This window comes from Oncorhynchus masou, chromosome 9 (assembly GCF_036934945.1).
Source record: "Oncorhynchus masou masou isolate Uvic2021 chromosome 9, UVic_Omas_1.1, whole genome shotgun sequence".
In the NCBI taxonomy this organism is placed as follows: Eukaryota; Metazoa; Chordata; class Actinopteri; order Salmoniformes; family Salmonidae; genus Oncorhynchus; species Oncorhynchus masou.
In genome coordinates, this window is record NC_088220.1 from 16,478,633 (window position 1) to 16,502,074 (window position 23,442).

At 46.2% G+C, this 23,442-nt stretch overlaps 1 protein-coding gene and 1 pseudogene across 1 annotated transcript; both read left to right on the forward strand.

Annotated features, from left to right (window-relative positions):
• Window positions 1-6,803: 6,803 nt before the first annotated feature.
• LOC135545570 (zinc finger protein ubi-d4-like) lies at window positions 6,804-10,931 on the forward strand. The gene is made up of 9 exons (XM_064973273.1): window positions 6,804-6,993; window positions 7,080-7,187; window positions 7,286-7,479; window positions 7,603-7,780; window positions 7,888-8,022; window positions 8,342-8,473; window positions 8,773-8,885; window positions 8,975-9,056; window positions 9,162-10,931. The coding sequence occupies exons 1-9, from the start codon at window positions 6,804-6,806 to the stop codon at window positions 9,248-9,250; spliced, it is 1,221 nt and encodes a 406-aa protein (XP_064829345.1). The 3' UTR covers window positions 9,251-10,931.
• Window positions 10,932-13,419: 2,488 nt separating this feature from the next.
• LOC135544958 (sodium/potassium/calcium exchanger 3-like) lies at window positions 13,420-22,074 on the forward strand (annotated as a pseudogene).
• Window positions 22,075-23,442: the final 1,368 nt, after the last annotated feature.

Sequence of the window (23,442 nt, forward strand, 5' to 3'; positions counted from 1 at the left end):
GGGAAAGCACCGAACAACAGACAGGGACGTTGGACCATCGAAGATGCGCAAACATGATGAGAATTACATTGATTTGGGGTTCACTTATATTGGGAGTAGTGCCTTTCCTCAGACACAGTGTGTTATATGTGCAAAAGTACTATCTCACAACTCAATGAAATAAAATATGCCAATTTGAAAAATAAGGATTTTTTTGAGTGATAATTAAAACAACTTTTGAGTAGTAAGACATGTATAAAAGCAACAGATACCATTAATAAGAAGGGGCTAGTAGTATCTTATATGGTGAGCTACCAAGAGGCTAGGACAGACAAGCCCTTGTGGAGGACATAATTCTTCCTGCTGTCACAGACATGGCTGGGACATTGCTGGGGAAAAAGGCCAAAAAAACTATACAGACAATGCATTCATCAAACAGCTCTTTTTCACAACGCATCAGTGACATGGCAGGAGATGTTTTGAAACAATTACTGCTTCGCATACAAGCCAGTGAATTCTATGAGTTACAGCTGGATGAGTCAACAGACATGAAGCGGGCATAGCACCTGGTGTATGTCTGTTATGTTTATGGGGGGTCAATTAAGGAAGACATCCTCTTCTGCAAACCACTGGAAACCAGGACAACAGGAGAGGATTGTTTAAAGTACTGGACAGTTTTGTGACATGAAATGGACTTTGGTGGTCAAGATGTGTTGGTATCTGTACTCATAGAGCAAAACCCATGACAGGGAGACATAGTGGAGTGGTAATGCACTTGCAAGCAGTTGCTCCCGACGCCACTTGGGTTCACTGCAGCAACCAATGAGAGGCTCTTGCTGTCAAGGGAATGCCTGACAGCTTGAAAGATGTTTTGGACACTACAGCGAAAATGGTTAACTTAGTTAAAGCAAGGCCACTGAACCCTTGTGTATTTTCTGCACTATGCAATGATATGTGCAGGAAGCATCATCGATATTGCAACAAGAGGTTCTGTGAAAATTGAATTTATTCAGAAGCCACTGCCAGATTTCTGGATTGGGCTGCGCTCAGAGTATTCTGCCTTGGCAAATCGCGCTGTTAAGTTTTAAGACAATGATGCCCTTTGCAACCACATACCTACAGTGGGGATAACAAGTATTTGATACACTGCCGATTTTGCAGGCTTTCCTACTTACAAAGCATGTAGAGGTCAATAATTTTTTATCATAGGTCCACTTCAACTGTGAGAGACGGAATCTAAAACAAAAATCCAGAAATCACATTGTATGATTTTTAAGTAATTAATTTGCATTTGGATTCCGTCTCCCACCATTGAAGTATACCTAATGATAAAACATTAGGGACCTCTACATGCTTTGTAAGTAGGAAAACCTGCAAAATCGGCAGTGTATCAAATACTTGTTCTCCCCACTGTATGTGAAAGTGGATTCTCCATCCCCACTAGCATGATAAGTAAAAACAGGCACAGACTGTGTGGAAAAATACTGAGACTCTCTCCAATACAACCCAACATTGCAGAGTTATGTGCATCCTTCAAAGCACACCCTTTTCATTAACCTGTGCTGAGTTATTCACAATTTTTAAGAACAAATATGGTTTTATTTGCAAGTTGGCTAAGTTAAGCCAATGTGCGGGAGCACTTGCTGGTCGGCCCAATTGAGGTAGTATGTACATGAATGTATAGTTAAAGTGACTATGCATATATGACAAACAGAGAGTAGCAGCAACGTAAACGTGGGGTTCGGGGCCAACACAATGCATATTGTCCAGGTAGCCATTTGATTACCTGTTCAGGAGTCTTATGGCTTGGGGGTAAAAACTGTTGAGAAGCTTTTTCTTGGCACTCCGGTACCGCTTGCCATGCTGATCCTCAACACTGGAGCTCCCCAGGGGTGTGTGCTCAGTCCCCTCCTGTACTCCCTGTTCACCCACGATTGCATGGCCAGGCACGACTCCAACACCATCATTAAGTTTTCAGACAACACAACAGTGGTAGGGCTGATCACCGACATTGACGAGACAGCCTATAGGGAGGAGGTCAAAGATCTGGCCGGGTGGTGCCAGAATAACAACCAATCCCTCAACGTAACCAAGACTTAGGAGATGATTGTGGAACACAGGAAAAGGAGGACTGAGCACGCCCCCATTCTCATCGACGGGGCTGTAGTGGAGCAGGTTCAGAGCTTCAAATTCCTTGGTGTCCACATTAACAACAAACTAGAATGGTCCAAACACACCAAGACAGTCGTGAAGAGGGCATGACAAAGCCTATTCCCCCTCAGGAAAGTAAAAATATTTGGCATGGGTCCTGAGATCCTCAAAATGTTCTACAGCTGCAACATCGAGAGCATCACTGCCCGGTATGGCAATTGCTCGGCTTCCAACCGCAAGGCACTACAGAGGGTAGTGCATACGGCCCAGTACATCACTGGGGCCAAGCTTCCTGCCATCCAGGACTTCTACACCAGGCGGTGTCAGAGGAAGGCCCTAAAAATTGTCAAAGACCCCAGCCACCCCAGTCATAGACTGTTCTCTCTACTACCGCATGGAAAGCAGTACCGGAGTGCCAAGTCTAGGACAAAAAGGCTTCTCAACAGTTTTTACCCCCAAGCCATTAGACTCCTGAACATGTAATCAAATGGCTACCCAGACTATATGCATTGTGTGCCTCCCCCAACCCCTCTTTTACGCTGCTGATACTCTCTGTTTATCATATATGCGTAGTCACTTTAACTACACATTCATGTACATACTATCTCAATTGGGCCGACCAACCAGTACTCCCGGACATTGGCTAACCGGGTTATCTGCATTGTGTCCCGCCACACACCAACCCTTCTTTTACGCTACTGCTACTCAATGTTCATCATATGTGCATAGTCACTTTAACCATATCTACATGTACATACTACCCCAATCAGCCCAACTAACCGGTGTCTGTATGTAGCCTCGCTACCTTTATTTTTCACTGTCTTTTTACTGTTTTATTTCTTTACATTTATTTTTCTTACTTACTGTTCACCTATTACCTTTTTGCACTATTGGTTAGAGCCTGTAAGAAGGCATTTCACTGTAAGGTCTACTACCCCTGTTGTATTCTGCGCACGTGACAAATAAACTTTGATTTGATTTGATAAAGAGCAAAATAATTTATTATTATTTGTATTTATTTTTTGTGCGCTGGTCCTATAAGAGCCTGGTTGTGACAAACTCACACTCATTCTTATGTTTAATAAATGTATCATGTAGTGTGTGTGTGGCAGACTTGCAATAATGGCAAAAAACATTTGAGAGTGCGCTAACCCTCTTGCTAGAGGAGGTACGCAGCTGGAGGTTGAATGTTTGAAGGGGTACGGGACTATAAAAAATGTTGGAACCACTGTTGTAGAGCATGAACCTGCAGAAGCGAGTCACTGCTTTTATGTTTGCAGAGAACGTCAAGGTGATGTCCAGGGTTACGCCAAGGTGATGTCCAGGGTTACGCCAAGGTGATGTCCAGGGTTACGCCAAGGTTCTTTGTACTCTGGGATGGGGACACCATGGAGTTGTCAACCGTGATGGAGAGGTCTTGGAGCAGGCAGGCCTTCCCCAGGAGGAAGAGCAGCTTCTGTCTTGTCGAGGTTGAGCTTGAGGTGGTGTGCCAACATCCAAGCTGAGATACATGTAAGTCTGGCTGCACAGCTGATTGGCTAACATACGGTAAATGTAGAAATCATGTGACTAAACTGAACAAAAAGAAGAAGAAACTGTATTATGAAACAAGATAATTGATATAAAGAATAATAGTCAAAGCTTTGGAGCAACTTAAAGGAAATGTTGGAAAAAGGCTGGCTCCATCATTTATTGGATCAGATGGCTAATTCATCACAAAACCCACTGATATTGCCTACTACTTTAATGATTTTTTTCATTGACAAGGGTAGAAAACTTATGCATGACAAGCCAACAACAAATTCTGAACCTATATAACTGACAAAATTATGAAAGACAAGCATTGTAATTTTGAATTCTGTATAGTGAGTATGGAAGAGGTGAAAAAAGTTTTGTTGTCTATCAATAATGGCGAGCCACCTGGGTCTGACAACTTGGATGGAAAATGACTGAGGATGATAGCAGACGATACTGCCACTCCTATTTGCCATCTCTTCAATCTAAGCCGACAGGAAATTGTGTGCCCTCAGGCCTGGAGTGAAGAAAAAGTCATTCCGTTCCCAAAAATAGCATAGCACTCTTTACTGGTTTTGTCCAGGTGGGAAATGGCAGTGTGGGGTGCGATTGAGATTGCATCATCTGTGGATCTGTTGGGGCGGTGTAACAATCTTGTGCGTAGTGGGTGAGGAGTCAGGTGCAGGAGGCAGAAAGTTCTGGATAGCTCTTTATGCAGCACCAGGCAAAATCGTATATACAACGAAACTGAGCGTCATAAAACAAATGCCCAAAACAGGAACCAAACCAAGATCGCACTACCACACACAAAGTGGGAATAAACAGGCCCGCACGAAGAGCAGACGGCCTCCCAACTTAAATAGCCAAACGCACGAAGAGCAGACAGCCTAAGACTTAAATAGCCAAACGCACGAAGAGCAGACGGCCTACCGACTTAAATAGCCAAACGCACGAAGAGCAGACGGCCTACCGACTTAAATAGCCAAACGCACGAAGAGCAGACGGCCTACCGACTTAAATAGCCAAACGCACGAAGAGCAGACAGCCTAAGACTTAAATAGCCAAACGCACGAAGAGCAGACGGCCTACCGACTTAAATAGCCAAACGCACGAAGAGCAGACGGCCTACCGACTTAAATAGCCAAACGCACGAAGAGCAGACGGCCTACCGACTTAAATAGCCAAACGCACGAAGAGCAGACGGCCTACCGACTTAAATAGCCAAACGCACGAAGAGCAGACGGCCTACCGACTTAAATAGCCAAACGCACGAAGAGCAGACGGCCTACCGACTTAAATAGCCAAACGCACGAAGAGCAGACGGCCTACCGACTTAAATAGCCAAACGCACGAAGAGCAGACGGCCTACCGACTTAAATAGCCAAACCGACCGGTATGACTTCATGGAGATTCTCAAGCCGACCGGTATGACTTCATGGAGATTCTCAAGCTGACCGGTATGACTTCATGGAGATGCTCAAGACACCTTCTCCCTACATCCCCTCTGATGGCCTGACCTTTGACCCCCTGGTGGACATCAACGTCATTGTCGGGGACCTCCCTGACGTCTGCATACTGGTCAGTAGAATTTACCTCTCTTTATGAGGTAACACACACTTCAGTCAGAGAGCAAGCGTGTGTATGTTTATCCCTTACATCTCCTCTCTAACCCACAGCTGGGACCCTTTGTGGACTCCAAACATGAGCAGATAGAGGTACCTTTTCCTTTTCTCTTGGTTACTGACTCTATAGTTAGTTTTACATATCTAGGATGTTGACTTGCATTTTATATCAGAAGTTAATTGTTTTTTTTTTCTTTGCGTGTGACAGAAATTTCTGTTGACCGAGACGTTTGATGCTGTCTTCTCCAGATGTGTAGGGAGCATCGTGAAAGGCACCGAGGGTAAATATGACTTTATAGTAACCTATCCACCACACACACTGCCTCATTTTACACCCTACATACCAACCACATCAGCTCAAATTCTTCCCTTGCTGTTGTAAATATAGTTCTACTTCCTCCTCAGAGTTGATTGTCGGTTTGTATTTGTTCCCCCCGAGAGAGATGTCCACCATCACTTAATTTACCCACAACCCCCTTTCACCCTGCCAGACCTCCACAAGGACGATGCGAATGTGAAGTGCTTGTTATCCTACCGAATCACTACTTATTTTACAGTGTAGTTTTCCTGAGACATGTTGGGCACTTCAATGATTATCAGTCATACATTCTGATTCTCACACTCTTCTTGTCAATAAATAATTATTTCTCAATCTGCTTATTGTGTTGTATTTATTTTCAGCTGACATTGTTCAACCAGTGATTTTTCTACTGCAAATTGCTCAAGTTTACATGAGAATACTCAAAAGGACCTTTGTTTTGATAAACTGGAAATGGATATTGAACCCAGCTACACGCGCAGGCGCAATGGACATTTTGACGACTGCACTGAGCAAACATGGCGGCGGCCGTAGATAGTGTTGTGTAAGTTGTCCTTAATTTTTTGGACGAGTAGGAGCATGTGACACTTTCAGAGATGTAGGCCCCGACGTAGGAGTTGACAATGTGTTGGAAATGATGGAGAAATTACTATTTGCCCTCTAGTTGACTTTACAGCAATGCCTTGTCTATACGTAGATGGCCCACTAGCTATGGCTATTGTTTCTCTTTGCTAACTAGCTAGCAAGTTTAGCTAGCTTATATTAGACAACAATGCTTCAGTTGAAAACGATTGTCCTTTGTTAACGTACAGTAAACTGTTTCAGTACAAGATTGAAATGTATAAACGGTCGACAGATTAGGGTGTTTAAATTGCACCTAACGTTAACTAATAGCTACGTAGCTAGCTTTATAAATAGGCCCATCGTTCACTGAGACCAGCGCAGCTACCTTGCCAACAATTCAAGTGCATCCTGTCTGCGGTTCTGCATTGTCTACCTACAGTCTCTGTATTGTTCGCTACAGCAGCCAAGTGTTTTCGTACATTTGCTCATAACCTTTCCAACATCGTTAATCAGACTCAGTGGTTTGATTGTTGTTAAACTGTAGCTAGATATTATCCTGTATATTACAGGGAACGGAGTGGTCATGTACAATAATACTGGATTATTCATTTTGAAGTGGTTAGATTAGCCACCATAATCATTTCTAGTCTAACATGAGTGTGATTGTGCTTTCTTGTTTCAGGCTCGGTGAGCAGTACTATAAGGATGCTATGGAACAGTGCCACAGCTATAATGCTCGTCTGTGTGCTGAGAGGAGCATCCTTATGCCTTTCATTGACTCTCAGACGGGTGTTGCTCAAAGCAACTGCTACATCTGGATGGAGAAGAGACACAGGAGTGCAGGTCTGTAGCAAAGACACACTTGCTCGCACACACACATTCACTCTCCTGAAAGCACACTTTAATGATCAACTTTTTTTGTTGATCAGGCATGGCTCCTGGGCAGCTGTATAGCTATCCGTCTCGACGCTGGAGGAAGAAACGACGGTCCCACCCTCCCGAGGACCCCCGTTTGGCCTTCCCCCCTGTCAAATCAGGTACAATTCCTCCTCATTGGTTCTTCTTTATGTGCCAGAGGGAATAGTGTGGTCTTCTGCCTCCTCGGTATTGAATAAGCCTCTATCTCTCTGTGTAGCGGAGCTGGAGCTGGGTCTGAAACGGGATGCCGTGGGAGCGGTGGACGGCAGCAGCCTGGAGGCCTTGCTGAAGGGGGAGCCCCTGGAGAGGAGGAACCCGCCGGACCCCCGGGCCCCGGAAGACAACCCAGCCACACCTGAACCTGTGGCTGCCATGGTCTCCAGCCACACCTCCTCTGGACGCATCCGCAAGGTTAGATGGGACCAATGCACATTTTACAAACCAGACTCCTAATACTCTGTACAAAAAGGTTTGAGTTTCTCCCAATAGTCTGTCAGTGCACCAATATTATCTCAAACTCTACTCTCCTTTCAGAGGGTTCTGGACCACGATGACTACCTGGATGATCTGGATGATGAGGACTTTGAGGATGAGACCCCCAAGAGACGAGGGAAGGGCAAGTCCAAGGGTCGTGGAGTGGGAAATGGAAAGAAGAAAATGGAGGCAGCCGCTGCAGCCTTGGAGGAGCAGGACAAACCATACGCCTGTGACAGTGAGTATACATTTATTTCATGTAAATTCTGATGCGTGTATGCGTGATGCAAATCCAGTTGTTGATGTGTGTGATGACTTACACCATGATGCTGTGTGTGTTTGCAGTCTGTGGGAAGCGCTACAAGAACCGTCCGGGCCTGAGCTACCACTACACACACTCCCATCTGGCGGAGGAAGAGGGGGAGGACAGAGAGGAGATAGAGTCCCCTCCCCCCCGGCGCCAGCCTGAGGCGCACAAGAGTGAGTCACTGTTTGGAATGATAGCCACTGGAATCACCGTCTACTATAGAGCTGGTCGTTTCTATTATAGATGGAGAATCACTCCTGCTTATCTCATGATACCAGACCTGGGTCAAATGCAGGTCTTAATAGTTGAGGTACGCTTCATTTATAGCAATGGATTAGTCCCAAAAGTGCATATCCAAAGCTAAATGAAGTGCACCTCGAGTGAGTCAAACTATTGCAAAGTTAGTCACTCTACTCTGGTTTCAGAGGGATATCAGTATTCTAGGGCAGTGTCAGTGTATTGTCTATCTCTCTGTCTCCTCTCTTATTCCAGCCCCTAAGAAAGGCCCTAACGGTCTGGCCCTGCCCAACGACTACTGCGACTTCTGTCTGGGAGACTCCGCCCACAACCAGAAGACCGGCCAGTCAGAGGAGCTAGTGTCCTGCTCAGACTGCGGACGCTCTGGTACGAACCTCCCACCCATGTCCCCATTTCTATTAAAGGGATAGTTCAGGCAAAATCTATTTAACCTGACTTGTGTCTGAAGGCCCATGGTGACAGAGTCCACAATAATCCATTATTTATTTTTGCCACAGCTAGGAGTTAGCATTGTCAAAATTCATAAATGTAAACAGCCAAACTAATGTTAGCAATACTAGACTATAATGTAGTCCTCTGGCTCTGTGTTCTGTTGATGTATTTAACCCTTTATTTAGCCTGGGTGGTAAGTCATTGAGAAGAGACCTGTGTCTGTCTCCCTTCAGGTCACCCGTCCTGCCTGCAGTTCACAGATGTGATGATGGCAGCTGTGAAGACGTACCGCTGGCAGTGTATCGAGTGCAAGTGCTGCAACGTCTGTGGTACCTCAGAGAACGACGTGAGTGCTGCTCCACCTCTGCATTTTCATACTTTTCGTTTTCTTTGTGTTGTTTTCTCACACACACTGCTTCTGTTTCTGTCTGTCAGGACCAGCTGCTGTTCTGTGATGACTGTGATCGAGGATACCACATGTACTGCCTCAACCCTCCTATGACTGAGCCCCCAGAAGGTATGTCACAGTCTAACCACAACTCCTGCTTGACTTCAATGAATCCCACATGTTGATGTTGTACTAGTGAGTTTAAACTCTCTTTATCTCTGTGTGTGTTTCCAGGTAGTTGGAGTTGTCACCTTTGCCTGGTGCTGCTTAAGGACAAGGCATCCATATACAAGCAGCAGAGCCCCACCACAGAGGATGAATAGGGGTTAGTTATTAGTATCTTTGGGGCCACCCCAGAGTAACCCACCCTGCCCTCAGCCAGGGGACCCCACCTTACCACCCTACACAAGAACAGTAAGCCCTCACACCTTGGTCCACACCCCTTAATGACCAGGAGCTAGGGTCTGGGTCTGATTGGGGACTGGAAAGGAGGGAGTCCTCTCACCACCACAACCCTGTCGGCAAGCCCCACCCCTTCCCGTCTCTCCTCCTATCATGGCTGTTATCTCCCCTGGACTGTTACACACTCTGCAGAGACTACCGTTACCACTGTCTCTACAGAGTTCATGTTATAAAGAAAGGATTAGCATCTCACGCTAACTATTCCCCCCCCTCCTTTATATGGTGTGGATTGCTAAGACAGGCAGTGTGCTTAATTTGTTGCCAAATTATCTATTTTTACTTGTTCTAAAATAACCAAGTGTGTTGATTTATGGATTTCAAAATATGATCACGTGGTTGAGGGATATTAATAGTGGACTTTTGTAGTGAAGTTTTGTCTGTCTACTTCTTTTGGATGTTTTTAAAAACATTTATCTCAAAGGTTTTCCTGCAACAAAAAAAAAAAACGAAGGAACCTCTGGCGCCAAGGTCCATATGCGGTGTCCCAAATGACACTCTATTCGCTACATTGTGCACTTCTTTTGACCAAGGTCCAATAGGGTGCCTTTTGGGAGGCAACCATAGTCATTCTATTGTGACTGAATCACATCCTACTGCTGGTCTGATTTTAAATCTAACATTATTGAACATTTGTCAGCTATCATCTTTTAGGTTTTTGTAGCTGTTCATATCTGTGCCACAATGAGTGAGGCACATTGCATGCAGACTTGCACATGTACTTGAGTTCGAATGCACACACACTCAATTCTTTAGACTTTGATTTATTATATTTTTACATTTTATATATCACTTGATATTCCATGGGGTTGGGGATTTTTTTTCTAGTAGAATTTTGTAAAGTACCGGTATATACTAACAACGTCAATGGAAAACAATCATATAACACAATGTCAGTACTGTATGACCTTTTGTATTTGTTTTAAGTGTCATTTAGGTTGATTTTCTTTTGTGATATCATGTTAATGATCTCCATAATGACTATTTATGGTAAATAATGTATTTTTATTTACTTTTTTTTGTATCGAAACTGCTTTTGCCCTATTAAAATGTCAATGTATCAGCTAACAAAACTGTATTGGAAAATGTGTCTTAGGGAAGTGACATGGACATATTGGCAATCCCCAAGCTTCTGTTCATACTTCAGCAATTGGCACATCCAAAATTTACAAGAAACTCAGGGAGGGATACATTTTGGCTAAATTATGTAAACTATAAAAGGAGGGACACTGCAAAAGGGATTATTGCACAGACTGGTATTTCACTCAACACTCATTCTCTAAAAACTGGATGCCTTGAAGTATTTACAGCAATGAAAACAGTGCAATCAGTCCAACCGTGAGTGAATAGAACATGCTGAACACTACATACATGAAGAGTGATACTACAAACATAATGATGTATGGTAACTGCTGTGGCACTCCTAAAAGCAAAGCAATAGTGGGTCTTAAAGGTCCAATGCAGATATTTTTTACATCAATCAAATTATTTATAACAATTAAGTAACTTACTGTGATTGTTTTAAATTAAAATGGTCAAAAAGAGGTTTATTGGTCTAACTAATTTACTGCCTGGTGATGTCGCCATGGAAGGCCAAAACTCCAGCCCACCGAAACAGGCTGAAATTTCAGGCGGTCTTTTCAAACCGCTCTTACACGAAAAGGGCATTATCATTGTTTTCACAGTGTTATTCCATCCTCATAGTGTGGAAATATATATAAAATGGGAATATCATGTTTTTGACTTCAATGGGCCTTTAACACTTACACACTAAAGAATATGATTCCTCATTGTCATTATGTAACTGTAAACTGTAGATAGATTCAATACATGTAAATTCATTGTGTGAAGTGCATGTTCTCAAATAGTAATCTTGGAATATCACATTTTTCTGTATAAAACTATCTAAAAGATCCAGTTTGCAATATGTATCAAATATCAAATGTGAGGTTTCCCATCAATATAACTGTTCATAACTGTCTCAGAAATGCAAATGAACCCTAAATACCTGTACACATACAACTGATCAACAATGTCAACAAGTGAAAATTTCACATCAAATAGTATCATAATCATACTAAAATGTGTGGGAACCTGGCCTACAGTCGATGGAACCTTGTCGATGGGAACCTGGCCTACAGTCGATGGAACCTGGCCTACAGTCGATGGAACCTTGCCGACAGTCGATGGGAACCTGGCCTACAATCTGGGAACCTGGCCTACAGTCGATGGAACCTTGCCGACAGTCGATGGGAACCTGGCCTACAGTCGATGGGAACCTGGCCGACAGTCGATGGGAACCTGGCCTACAATCGATGGAACCTGGCCTACAATCGATGGAACCTGGCCTACAGTCGATGGGAACCTGGCCTACAATCGATGGAACCTGGCCTACAATCGATGGAACCTGGCCTACAGTCGATGGGAACCTGGCCTACAGTCGATGGAACCTGGCCTACAATCGATGGAACCTGGCCTACAGTCGATGGGAACCTGGCCTACAGTCAATGGAACCTGGCCGACAGTCGATGGGAACCTGGCCTACAGTCGATGGAACCTGGCCTACAGTCGATGGAAGCCCTGGCCTGGCAGCTCGATGGGAACCTGGCCTACAGTCGATGGGAACCTGGCCTACAGTCGATGGGAACCGGGCCTACAGTCGATGGAACCTGGCCTACAGTCGATGGAAGCCAACTGAGCGGCTTTTCTGGCAGCTCTGTGTATGTGGTGTCGGGATCGGCACTGCCATCTGGCCTACAGTCGATGGGAACCTGGCCTACAGTCGATGGAACCTGGCCTACAGTCGATGGGAACCTGGCCTACAGTCGATGGGAACCTGGCCGACAGTCGATGGAACCTGGCCTACAGTCGATGGGAACCTGGCCTACAGTCGATGGAACCTGGCCGACAGTCGATGGAACCTGGCCTACAGTCGATGGAACCTGGCCTAGTCGATGGGAACCTGGCCGACAGTCGATGGAACCTGGCCTACAGTCGATGGGAACCTGGCCTACAGTCGATGGAACCTGGCCGACAGTCGATGGAACCTGGCCTACAGTCGATGGAACCTGGCCTACAGTCGATGGGAACCTGGCCTACAGTCGATGGGAACCTGGCCTACAGTCGATGGGAACCTGGCCTACAGTCGATGGGAACCTGGCCTACAGTCGATGGAACCTGGCCTACAGTCGATGGAACCTGGCCTACAGTCGATGGAAGCCAACTGAGCGGCTTTTCTGGCAGCTCTGTGTAATAGGTGTCGGGATCGGCACTGCCATCTGGCCTACAGTCGATGGGAACCTGGCCTACAGTCGATGGGAACCTGGCCTACAGTCGATGGGAACCTGGCCTACAGTCGATGGGAACCTGGCCTACAGTCGATGGAACCTGGCCTACAGTCGATGGAACCTGGCCTACAGTCGATGGAACCTGGCCTACAGTCGATGGAACCTGGCCTACAGTCGATGGGAACCTGGCCTACAGTCGATGGAACCTGGCCTACAGTCGATGGAAGCCAACTGAGCGGCTTTTCTGGCAGCTCTGTGTATGTGGTGTCGGGATCGGCACTGCCATCTGGCCTACAGTCGATGGGAACCTGGCCTACAGTCGATGGAACCTGGCCTACAGTCGATGGGAACCTGGCCTACAGTCGATGGGAACCTGGCCGACAGTCGATGGGAACCTGGCCTACAGTCGATGGGAACCTGGCCTACAGTCGATGGAACCTGGCCGACAGTCGATGGAACCTGGCCTACAGTCGATGGAACCTGGCCTACAGTCGATGGAACCTGGCCTACAGTCGAGGGAACCTGGCCTACAGTCAATGGGAACCTGGCCTACAGTCGATGGGAACCTGGCCTACAGTCGATGGGAACCTGGCCTACAGTCGATGGAACCTGGCCTACAGTCGATGGGAACCTGGCCTACAGTCGATGGAACCTGGCCTACAGTCGATGGAAGCCAACTGAGCGGCTTTTCTGGCAGCTCTGTGTAATAGGTGTCGGGATCGGCACTGCCATCTGGCCTACAGTTGATGGGAACCTGGCCTACAGTCGATGGAACCTGGCCTACAGTCGATGGGAACCTGGCCTACAGTCGATGGAACCTGGCCTACAGTCGATGGAACCTGGCCTACAGTCGAGGGAACCTGGCCTACAGTCGATGGAACCGGGCCTACAGTCGATGGAACCTGGCCTACAGTCGATGGGAACCTGGCCTACAGTCGATGGGAACCGGGCCTACAGTCGATGGAACCGGGCCTACAGTCGATGGAAGCCAACTGAGCGGTTTTTCTGGCAGCTCTGTGTATGTGGTGTCGGGATCAGCACTGCCATCTGGCCTACAGTCGATGGAACCTGGCCTACAGTCGATGGAACCGGGCCTACAGTCGATGGAACCTGGCCTACAGTCGATGGAACCTGGCCTACAGTCGATGGGAACCTGGCCTACAGTCGATGGGAACCTGGCCTACAGTCGATGGAACCGGGCCTACAGTCGATGGAACCTGGCCTACAGTCGATGGAAGCCAACTGAGCGGTTTTTCTGGCAGCTCTGTGTATGTGGTGTCGGGATCGGCACTCTGCCACCTGGCTCGTGCACCTAGACGTAACAAGTGCCTTTCCCCCAGAGTTTATTCATACCAATGCGAGTCCCGTTATTCATTTAATTCATACATAAAATACTAGTGGTTTAGTCAATCATCACACCTGTTTAATTATTAAATTATCTTGCAATAATATTATGAAAACAATGTGATTTCTTGTTATAAGCTGATAATATTTAATAAAGAGTGCTCTTGTCACGTCTGGTGTGTATGTGTGTGTTTGTGCGCGTGCTTGCTTGCATAAGTGTGTGTGTAGCGTGTATGCGTGTTCAGGGTGCGTGCAAATGTGCAGTAGGCCTATGTGACTAGGCCTATGTGAGTGAGCTTAGGCTCGAGGCCAAGGGGTCTGAGGTAGGTTGTGCTTTCTGTTGTTGTGTTCTCCTCCACAGCGCTGCTGCTGAGTCATGTGACAGTGACATATGTTCCGTAGAGTCCATTTAAGCCAGGAGCTGTGGGCCTGTTGCTAGGAGACAATATTGAACACTGCTAAAGTTTTTGAGTGCAACCAACAATGTATCTTATTACCTTGGTTGGAACCCTTCTTCAGAAAACACACTCAATCTCTCTCCCCTCACTCTCAGCAATCCACAAGTTTCCAGCAATGTCTTCTCTACAGAGCAGAGGAGAAAATGAGTTCTTCTCCATGTAGTCTGTGTGAGTGGCCTACCATGTCATTAGGAATTAGAATACATACAGGGGGGCAAAAAGTATTTAGTCAGCCTCCAATTGTGCAAGTTCTCCCAGTTAAAAAGATGAAAGAGGCCTGTAATTTTCATCATAGGTACACTTTGACAGACAAAATGAGAAGAAAAAAATCCAGAAAATCACATTGTAGGATTTTGAATAATGAATTTATTTGCAAATTATGGTGGAAAATAAGTATTTGGTCACCTACAAACAAGCAAGATTTCTGGCTCTCACAGATCTGTAACTTCTTCTTTAAGAGGCTTCTCTGTCCTCCACTCATTACCTGTATTAATGGCACCTGTTTGAACTTGTTATCAGTATAAAAGACACCTGTCCACAACCTCAGTCACACTCCAAACTCCACTATGGCCAAGACCAAAGAGCTGTCAAAGGACACCAGAAACAAAATTGTAGACCTGCACCAGACTGGAAAGACTGAATCTGCAATAGGTAAGCAGCTTGGTTTGAAGAAATCAACTGTGGGAGCAATTATTAGGAAATGGAAGACATACAAGACCACTGATAATCTCCCTCGATCTGGGGCTCCATGCAAGATCTCACCCTGTGGGGTCAAAATGATCACAAGAACGGTGAGCAAAAATCCCAGAACCACACGGGGGGACCTAGTGAATGACCTGCAGAGAGCTGGGACCAAAGTAACAAAGCCTACCATCAGTAACACACTACACCGCCAGGGACTCAAATCCTGCAGTGCCAGACGTGTCCCCCTGCTTAAGCCAGTACATGTCCAGGCCCGTCTGAAGTTTGCTAGAGAGCATTTGGATGATCCAGAAAAAGATTGGGAGAATGTCATATGGTCAGATGAAACCAAAATATAACTTTTTGGTTAAAACTCAACTCGTCGTGTTTGGAGGACAAAGAATGCTGAGTTGCATCCAAAGAACACCATACCTACTGTGAAGCATGGGGGTGGAAACATCATGCTTTGAGGCTGTTGTTCTGCAAAGGGGCCAGGACGACTGATCCGTGTAAAGGAAAGAATGAATGGGGCCATGTATCGTGAGATTTTGAGTGAAAACCTCCTTCCATCAGCAAGGGCATTGAAGATGAAACGTCAGCTTGACAATGATCCCAAACACACCGCCTGGGCAACGAAGGAGTGGCTTCGAAAGAAGCATTTCAAGGTCCTGGAGTGGCCTAGCCAGTCTCCAGATCTCAACCCCATAGATAATCTTTGGAGGGAGTTGAAAGTCAGTGTTGCCCAGCAACAGCCCCAAAACATCACTGCTCTAGAGGAGATCTGCATGGAGGAATGGGCCAAAATACCAGCAACAGTGTGTGAAAACCTTGTGAAGACTTACAGAAAACGTTTCACCTCTGTCATTGCCAACAAAGGGTATATAACAAAGTATTGAGAAACTTTTGTTCTTGACCAAATACTTATTTCCCACCCTAATTTGCAAATAAATTCATTAAAAATCCTACAATGTGATTTTCTGGATTTTTTTTCTTCTAATTTTGTCTGTCATAGTTGAAGTGTACCTATGATGAAAATTACAGGCCTCTCTCGTATTTTTAAGTGGGAGAACTTGCACAATTGGTGGCTGATTAAATACTTTTTTGCCCAAATGTATATAGTCATTTAACAGGATCTCTATGTAGCCTACTTCCTTGTTCAACGCTGCTGTCGTAGTACACCATTCTACTGTAACAGTATCCCAACAATCTCTGTCATCCAACTCAGTCCACAGACAGGCTGTTTCTTTTCAGGCGGTCTACATGTTCCTAGGTGGTCTACATGTTCTATGCCCTGGCTATAGTCTGTGATGTCTATTTTGTTCCATCACTGGAGAAGACATCAGAGGTGACAATAACGAATCCTTCCCACTTCTGTTGGTTTCTTTGCAGGTTGACGTTTATTGTCATGAGTCTTGCCTTGGAGGCAGAACTGAGCGGTTTCTGCTAGATGGGCCAGCTGCAAAGTCATTATTGGCTATATGGTAAAAAGTCATGATTTAATAATTATTTTATTTTTTCTTAATTTAAGGTGAGGGTGAGACATTAGGGTTAGCAGTGTGGTTAAGGTTAGGTTTAAAATGAGATTGTATGGATTTGTGGTTGTGACAGCTACTGACCACTCTGCATTGCAGTGCCCAGTACATGAGTCATCTCAATAAATGCCAACCCGTGGTTTGTTTCCCTCATTATTGCCGCTTCACTGATTGCAGTTTTTTTTAAATTACAAATCTGCTTCGTTTATCCATTAACCTCCTTAACATCTCTTCTAGAATCTTCAACTTAGTGAGGATGTTGCCGGGGCAACGTTCATGGCAGCTGGAAGCTCCGCTCCTGAGCTCTTCACCTCCTTGATTGGTCAGTATTCTACATCCTTGATCCTGGGCAGGACAAATCTTTGGCCAATGTTCAGATAGAAATGTATGATGTAGAACAAACATACCTCTCTGGTATATAGAATAACAATCACGTCAGCTCCAGTCATGGCATTTCTATCTGCTAAGTTTCAGAACGATTTCAATCTGAACATGGCCCAGGTCATAAAAGTGGCCTGTAAATGAGTACCGATTGGACTGATTGGCTCATCTGTGTGTCTTCATCACTAAAGGTGACCTGGGGGTCGGCACCATCGTGGGATCGGCTGTCTTCAACATCATTGGCATCTGTGGGATCTTCGCCGTACAGGTAAATAACCTTAATTGAAACAGGTGAAAGCAATATGACAGGATTTAGATAGGTGTTGTTAATCAGTATGTTGTGTTCTCTTGCAGCCCATCTTTCTGAGCTGGTGGCCGCTGCTCCGTTATACTCTCTACTACATCCTGTCTATACTGATGCTGATTGTGGTGATCTATGACGACAAAGTGATTTGGTAAGGACACTGGACCATTAACAAGACTGGATTCTCTACATGTTTATAACTTAGTGATACATACAGGTTGTGCTTTTAAACAGTGTTTCTGTGTTGTAGATGGGAGACCATCATACTGATCTCCATGTATCTAGTCTACATTATCATCATGAAGTGAGTAACTGACTACATTATCCATCGACTGCTTTGACTGTGCATCTTATAGTTTGCGGTTTGTTCAGTGCGCCCTCTTATTTGTTAAATATTTTTTTATTTAACTAGACAAGTCAGTTAGGAACAAATTCTTATTTACAATGACGGCCTACCCCGGCCAAACCTGGACGACTCTGGGCCAATTGTGTACCGCCCTTGGGACTCCCAATCATGTCCGGATGTGATACAGCCTGGATTCGAACTAGGGACTGTAGTAACGCCTCTTGCACTGAGATGCAGTGCCTTAGACCGCTGCAACACTCGGGAGTCCCAACATTTTCTTCCTATAAGCACAAGCAAGGTACAGTATCTATCCATGACAGATGTTGGTTGTGATACTGTGTGTTGTGTCTGTGTGTAGGTTCAACAGATCCCTGTCAGGCTTGGTGGAAAGGCACTGTGGTCGAGGGGGTCAGCCCTGTTTCAGTACCCTGAGACGGACCACCGCAGTTGGGCATGGAGGAGTCGACTGTGACACTAACATGGTGCTGCTGAAGAGAGGTGGGTTTGTGTCTACCACTGGTTGTGTGTGTGTGTGTCAAATCAAATTTTATTTGTCAAATACACATGGTTAGCAGATGTTAATGCGAGTGTAGCGAAATGCTTGTGCTTCTAGTTCCGACAATGCAGTAATAACCAACAAGTAATCTAACTAACAATTCCAAAACTACTGTCTTATACACAAGTGTAAGGGGATAAAGAATATGTACATAAAGATATATGAATGAGTGATGGTACAGAGCAGCATAGGCAAGATACAGTAGATGGTATCGAGTACAGTATATACATATGAGATGAGTATGTAAACAAAGTGGCATAGTTAAAGTGGCTAGTGATACATGTATTACATAAAGATGCAGTGGATGATATAGAGTACAGTATATACGTATACATATGAGATGAATAATGTAGGGTATGTAAACATTATATTAGGTAGCATTGTTTAAAGTGGCTAGTGATATATTTTAAATTTCCCATCAATTCCCATTATTAAAGTGGCTGGAGTTGAGTCAGTGTGTTGGCAGCAGCCACTCAATGTTAGTGGTTGCTGTTTAACAGTCTGATGGCCTTGAGATAGAAGCTGTTTTTCAGTCTCTCGGTCCCAGCTTTGATGCACCTGTACTGAACTCACCTTCTGGATGATAGCGGGGTGAACAGGCAGAGGCTCGGGTGGTTGTTGTCCTTGATGATCTTTATGGCCTTCCTGTAACATCGGGTGGTGTAGGTGTCCTGGAGGGCAGGTAGTTTGCCCCCGGTGATGCGTTGCGTTGTGCAGTGTGTGTGTGTGTATGCACACACTTGTATCCACATTGCTTCAGATTTTTTTTCAATCGATTGGAACATATTCCTATTGGATCAGACATAGAGTAGCTCCTTCAACTGAAAATGTATGCTCTCCATCCGCCCTCTCCTCCACCTTCTCTTCCTTCTCCTCCTCCCTGTCTCCTTTCCCTCCCTGTCTCCTTTCCCTCCCTCTCTCCTTCTCCTTCCCTCTCTCCTCCTCCATATCTCCTCCTCCCTGTCTCCTTTCCCTCCCTCTCTCCTTCTCCTTCCCTCTCTCCTCCTCCTCTCTCTCTCCTCCATCTCTCCTCCTCTCCCTCCCTCTCCTCCTCCATCCTCTCCTCCTCCTCCCATCTCCACCCTCCTCCTCCTCCATCTCTCCTCCTCCCTCTCTCCTCCTCCTCCCTCCTCCCTCCTCCTCCATCTCTCTCCCTCCTCCATCTCCTCCCTCTCTCCTCCTCCCTCCTCCTCCATCTCTCCTCCTCCTCCATCTCTCCTCCTCCTCCCTCTCTCTCCTCCCTTCCTCCCTCCTCCTCCTCCTCCCTCCCTCTCTCCTCCTCCCCTCTCTCCTCTCCTCCCTCCTCCCCTCCTCCTCTCTCCTCCTCCATCCATCTCTCCTCCTCCCTCCTCCTCCCATCTCTCCTCCTCCTCTCTCTCCTCCTCCTCTCTCCTCCCTCCCTCTCTCCTCCTCCCTCCTCCCTCTCTCCTCCTCCTCTCTCCTCCTCCTCTCTCCTCCTCCTCCTCCATCTCTCTCCTCCTCCTCCATCTCTCCTCCTCCATCTCTCCTTCCCTCTCTCCTCCTCCCTCTCTCCTCCTCCCTCTCTCCTCCTCCATCTCTCCTCCTCCCTCTCTCCTTCTCCTCTCCTCCTCTCTCCCTCCCTCTCTCCTCCTCCATCTCTCCTCCTCCCTCTCTCCTCCTCCCTCTCTCCTCCTCCATCTCTCCTCCTCCCTCTCTCCTCCTCCCTCTCTCCTCCTCCAGGAGTGATGGTGGATGAGTTGATGAGTCTGCAGCCTCACCAGCTGAGCTTCTGAGGCAAGCCTCTGTCTCCTGATCACCCCACATTTCCCCCCGTACACACGCCTCCGCATGGCAGGACGCATGGTCATCACTGAGGTACACGCCACACACACAGTGGTATGTGTCCACAACTTAGCATGGAAAGATGCATGGTTATAATAGAAGAGAAAACACTCACACATACATTGCATATTCCCTTACACCCCCATGCCTTAGCCTTTGCTGGATGCATAAATGACAAAACACACACACACTATGCTTGTATCATCCCTGTTGCTCTGTTCTGGCTGAATGCCAACATTGTGCTGTTGAATGTTCTCCTACGCCATGCTCGAGTTGTGACATACTTCTACTCTAACAGATAAAGACTGTAAAACGTAGAAAATTTGTCTCTTACCTTCTCACTCACACAGAGACAGAGGTTGATCCGTGCTCGGGGCCAGAAGCACGATGGGGCCACATGGGGAATAGAGAGCGGCGGGGCGGGGGACAGTGAGAGGCAGTCCCTGGAGGGGGACGGAGACAGGGATGGGGGCCCGGAAGGGAACACAGGGGGGTTACAGCCCAAAGAGGAGGAGCTGGAGGAAGAAGAGGTGGTCCCTTTCAGTCCCTTCATAGTGAGTAATGCCAGGTGAGTAATGCCTTACTTATTCTGATGATAAAGTCTGGTTCCTTGCTGCTGCTTCTTGCTCTTTGTAGGTTGAGGTCAGGTTACTGTAAAGCTCTTTGTAGGTTGAGGTCAGGTTACTGTAAAGCTCTTTGTAGGTTGAGGTCAGGTTACTGTAAAGCTCTTTGTAGGTTGAGGTCAGGTTACTGTAAAGCTCTTTGTAGGTTTGTTACTGTAAAGCTCTTTGTAGGTTGAGGTCAGGTTACTGTAAAGCTCTTTGTAGGTTGAGGTCAGGTAATTGTAAAGCTCTTTGTAGGTTGAGGTCAGGTAATTGTAAAGCTCTTTGTAGGTTGAGGTCAGGTTTAGGTTGAGGTCAGGTTATTGTAAAGCTCTTTGTAGGTTGAGGTCAGGTTACTGTAAAGCTCTTTGTAGGTTGAGGTCAGGTTACTGTAAAGCTCTTTGTAGGTTGAGGTCAGGTTACTGTAAAGCTCTTTGTAGGTTGAGGTCAGGTTACTGTAAAGCTCTTTGTAGGTTGAGGTCAGGTTATTGTAAAGCTCTTTGTAGGTTGAGGTCAGGTTACTGTAAAGCTCTTTGTAGGTTGAGGTCAGGTTACTGTAAAGCTCTTTGTGACTACTGTTGCACTTGATTGATAGATGACTGGAAAACCAAGGTGCTGCTCCCTCCATCCTCAGGAGGGCACTGTGAGCGTGTGCGCTGGCTGGTGTCATGGCCTCTGTGCCTGCTGCTCTGCTGCACTGTACCCAACTGTGTCCTGCCTCGCTGGAGCCGCTGGTAGCGCCTGACCTTTCTGGCCTCCACATTCTGGATCGCACTCTTCTCCTACCTCATGGTCTGGATGGTATGACTACAGAGCACACATACACAAGCTCACACATAAAAACACACACACATTCCTACACATAATACACATCACATAACGTAATCTCCTATGTCACCTATAATGCCTTGTTTTGTATGCCTTGTTTTGACTATTGTGTGTGTGTTTGTTTTTTAGGTATGGGGGGGCTGTCTCTATCTCCATTGGTAATAATATATTTGATGTGCTTCTGGGACTTGGGTTTCCTTGGTTCCTGCGCACTCTGGTGGTCGACTACGGATCAGAGGCAGGGACATATTTTTTGGTGTTGATTCGTTTCTGTGTGGTTCCGGTTGACAAACCAAAAAGCTACTAGACACTATACCCTTGAGGTTCCCAGATGCAAAGATCAAGTGTTTTTATGGTTGGCAGGTGTTCATCAGTAAAGACAGTAAAGGCCTGGTGTATTCAGTCATTCTGCTGTTGGGTTCAGTGTTTCTCACTGTAATATCTCTTCAAGTCTATATTTTTAGGAAAAAGTCAAACCGTATACAGTACTTTCTCCTCTCACTTCTCTGCAGGTCCTGAGTGTTCATCTGAACCGCTGGTGGATGGACCGCAGACTGGGTCTCTAATGATGCTCTATCACCGCTGCCTTCATCTCGTAGCTGTTCCCTCTGCTCATATCTCGATCACCATAGCAACGTCGGTTCTCCGGTTGATATCTGATGTAGCATGAACAACATTCAATCTGATGTACTCTCAGGGAAAGCTAGGAATGTCAGGAAGCACTGGAAATAAAATAAATCCGAGCATGTTCAATAGCTCTGTTCTGTCGTGTCCTCCTCCCCACAGTGAGCGCGGGAGGATGAAGCTGCAGCGTAACCTTGTGGAGAGAGAAGAGCAGCGATCTGGCACATGAGCTGGACATCAAACCAGGTAAGAACCATTGCTTCATACAAACTAAACTTTTCATACAATCTAAACAAGCTCAACTGTATACTAACTAACAATGTACCAGCAACTAAACCCAAGCTAAGTGTCAACATTGGCCACACTGGCCCTAGCTGACTGTTAAATGTAATTGCTGAACTCAAATCTGTGCGGGTGCAGTGTATCTGTCAAGTGGACATGGACCAAGCAGCAGAACCCTGAAGGGGTATTCATGGTCTGTAGATCCCGTTACAGATGAGGATGATGATATTGAAAGTCTTCTTGCTCCACAAGCAAAGTAAAGACAGCGTCAGCAGCAGGGAGAGGAGGAAGAAGGGAGGAAGAGCAGGGCATAGCGCAACAGACAGGTCCTCTGCAGGATCCAGGAAGGTGGTTATTGCTGAGGCTTCAGTATCTTCTGCCTCTGTGGTACAAAGCTAAGAGAATGATGGGACATCGGAGGCAAAGAGCAAGACAAACAGGAGGAGTAGGAGTCCCTGAGTCATAGGGAAGGGTTGGTGAGTCAAATGGAGGAATCAAGTCAAATCTGGAATCAGGGAGTCATAGGGCATAGACAATGAGTCAAAAGGGGGAGTCAATAAGTCAAATTGAGTCAGGGAGTCATAGGGAGGAAGTAGCCAGAGAGAAAGAAGTAAGAAAGAATGACATGGAGGCCACAGAAAGAGAAGAGGAGAGTCTGGTCTGACTCACTGTGAAGGAGGGAGCAACAGGAGAAGAAGAGAGTCTGGTCTGACTCACTGTGAAGGAGGGAGCAACAGGAGAAGAAGAGAGTCTGGTCTGACTCGGTGTGGAGGAGGGAGCACTCACTGAAGGAGGGAGCAACAGGAGAAAGAGAGTCTGTTCTGACTCGGTGTGAAGGAGGGAGCAACAGGAGAAGAAGAGTCTGGTCTGACTCACTGTGAAGGAGGGAGCAACAGGAGAAGAGGAGAGTCTGGTCTGACTCACTGTGAAGGAGGGAGCAACAGGAGAAGAGGAGAGTCTGGTCTGACTCGGTGTGGAGGAGGGAGCAACAGGAAGAGGAGTCTGGTCTGACTCACTGTGAAGGAGGG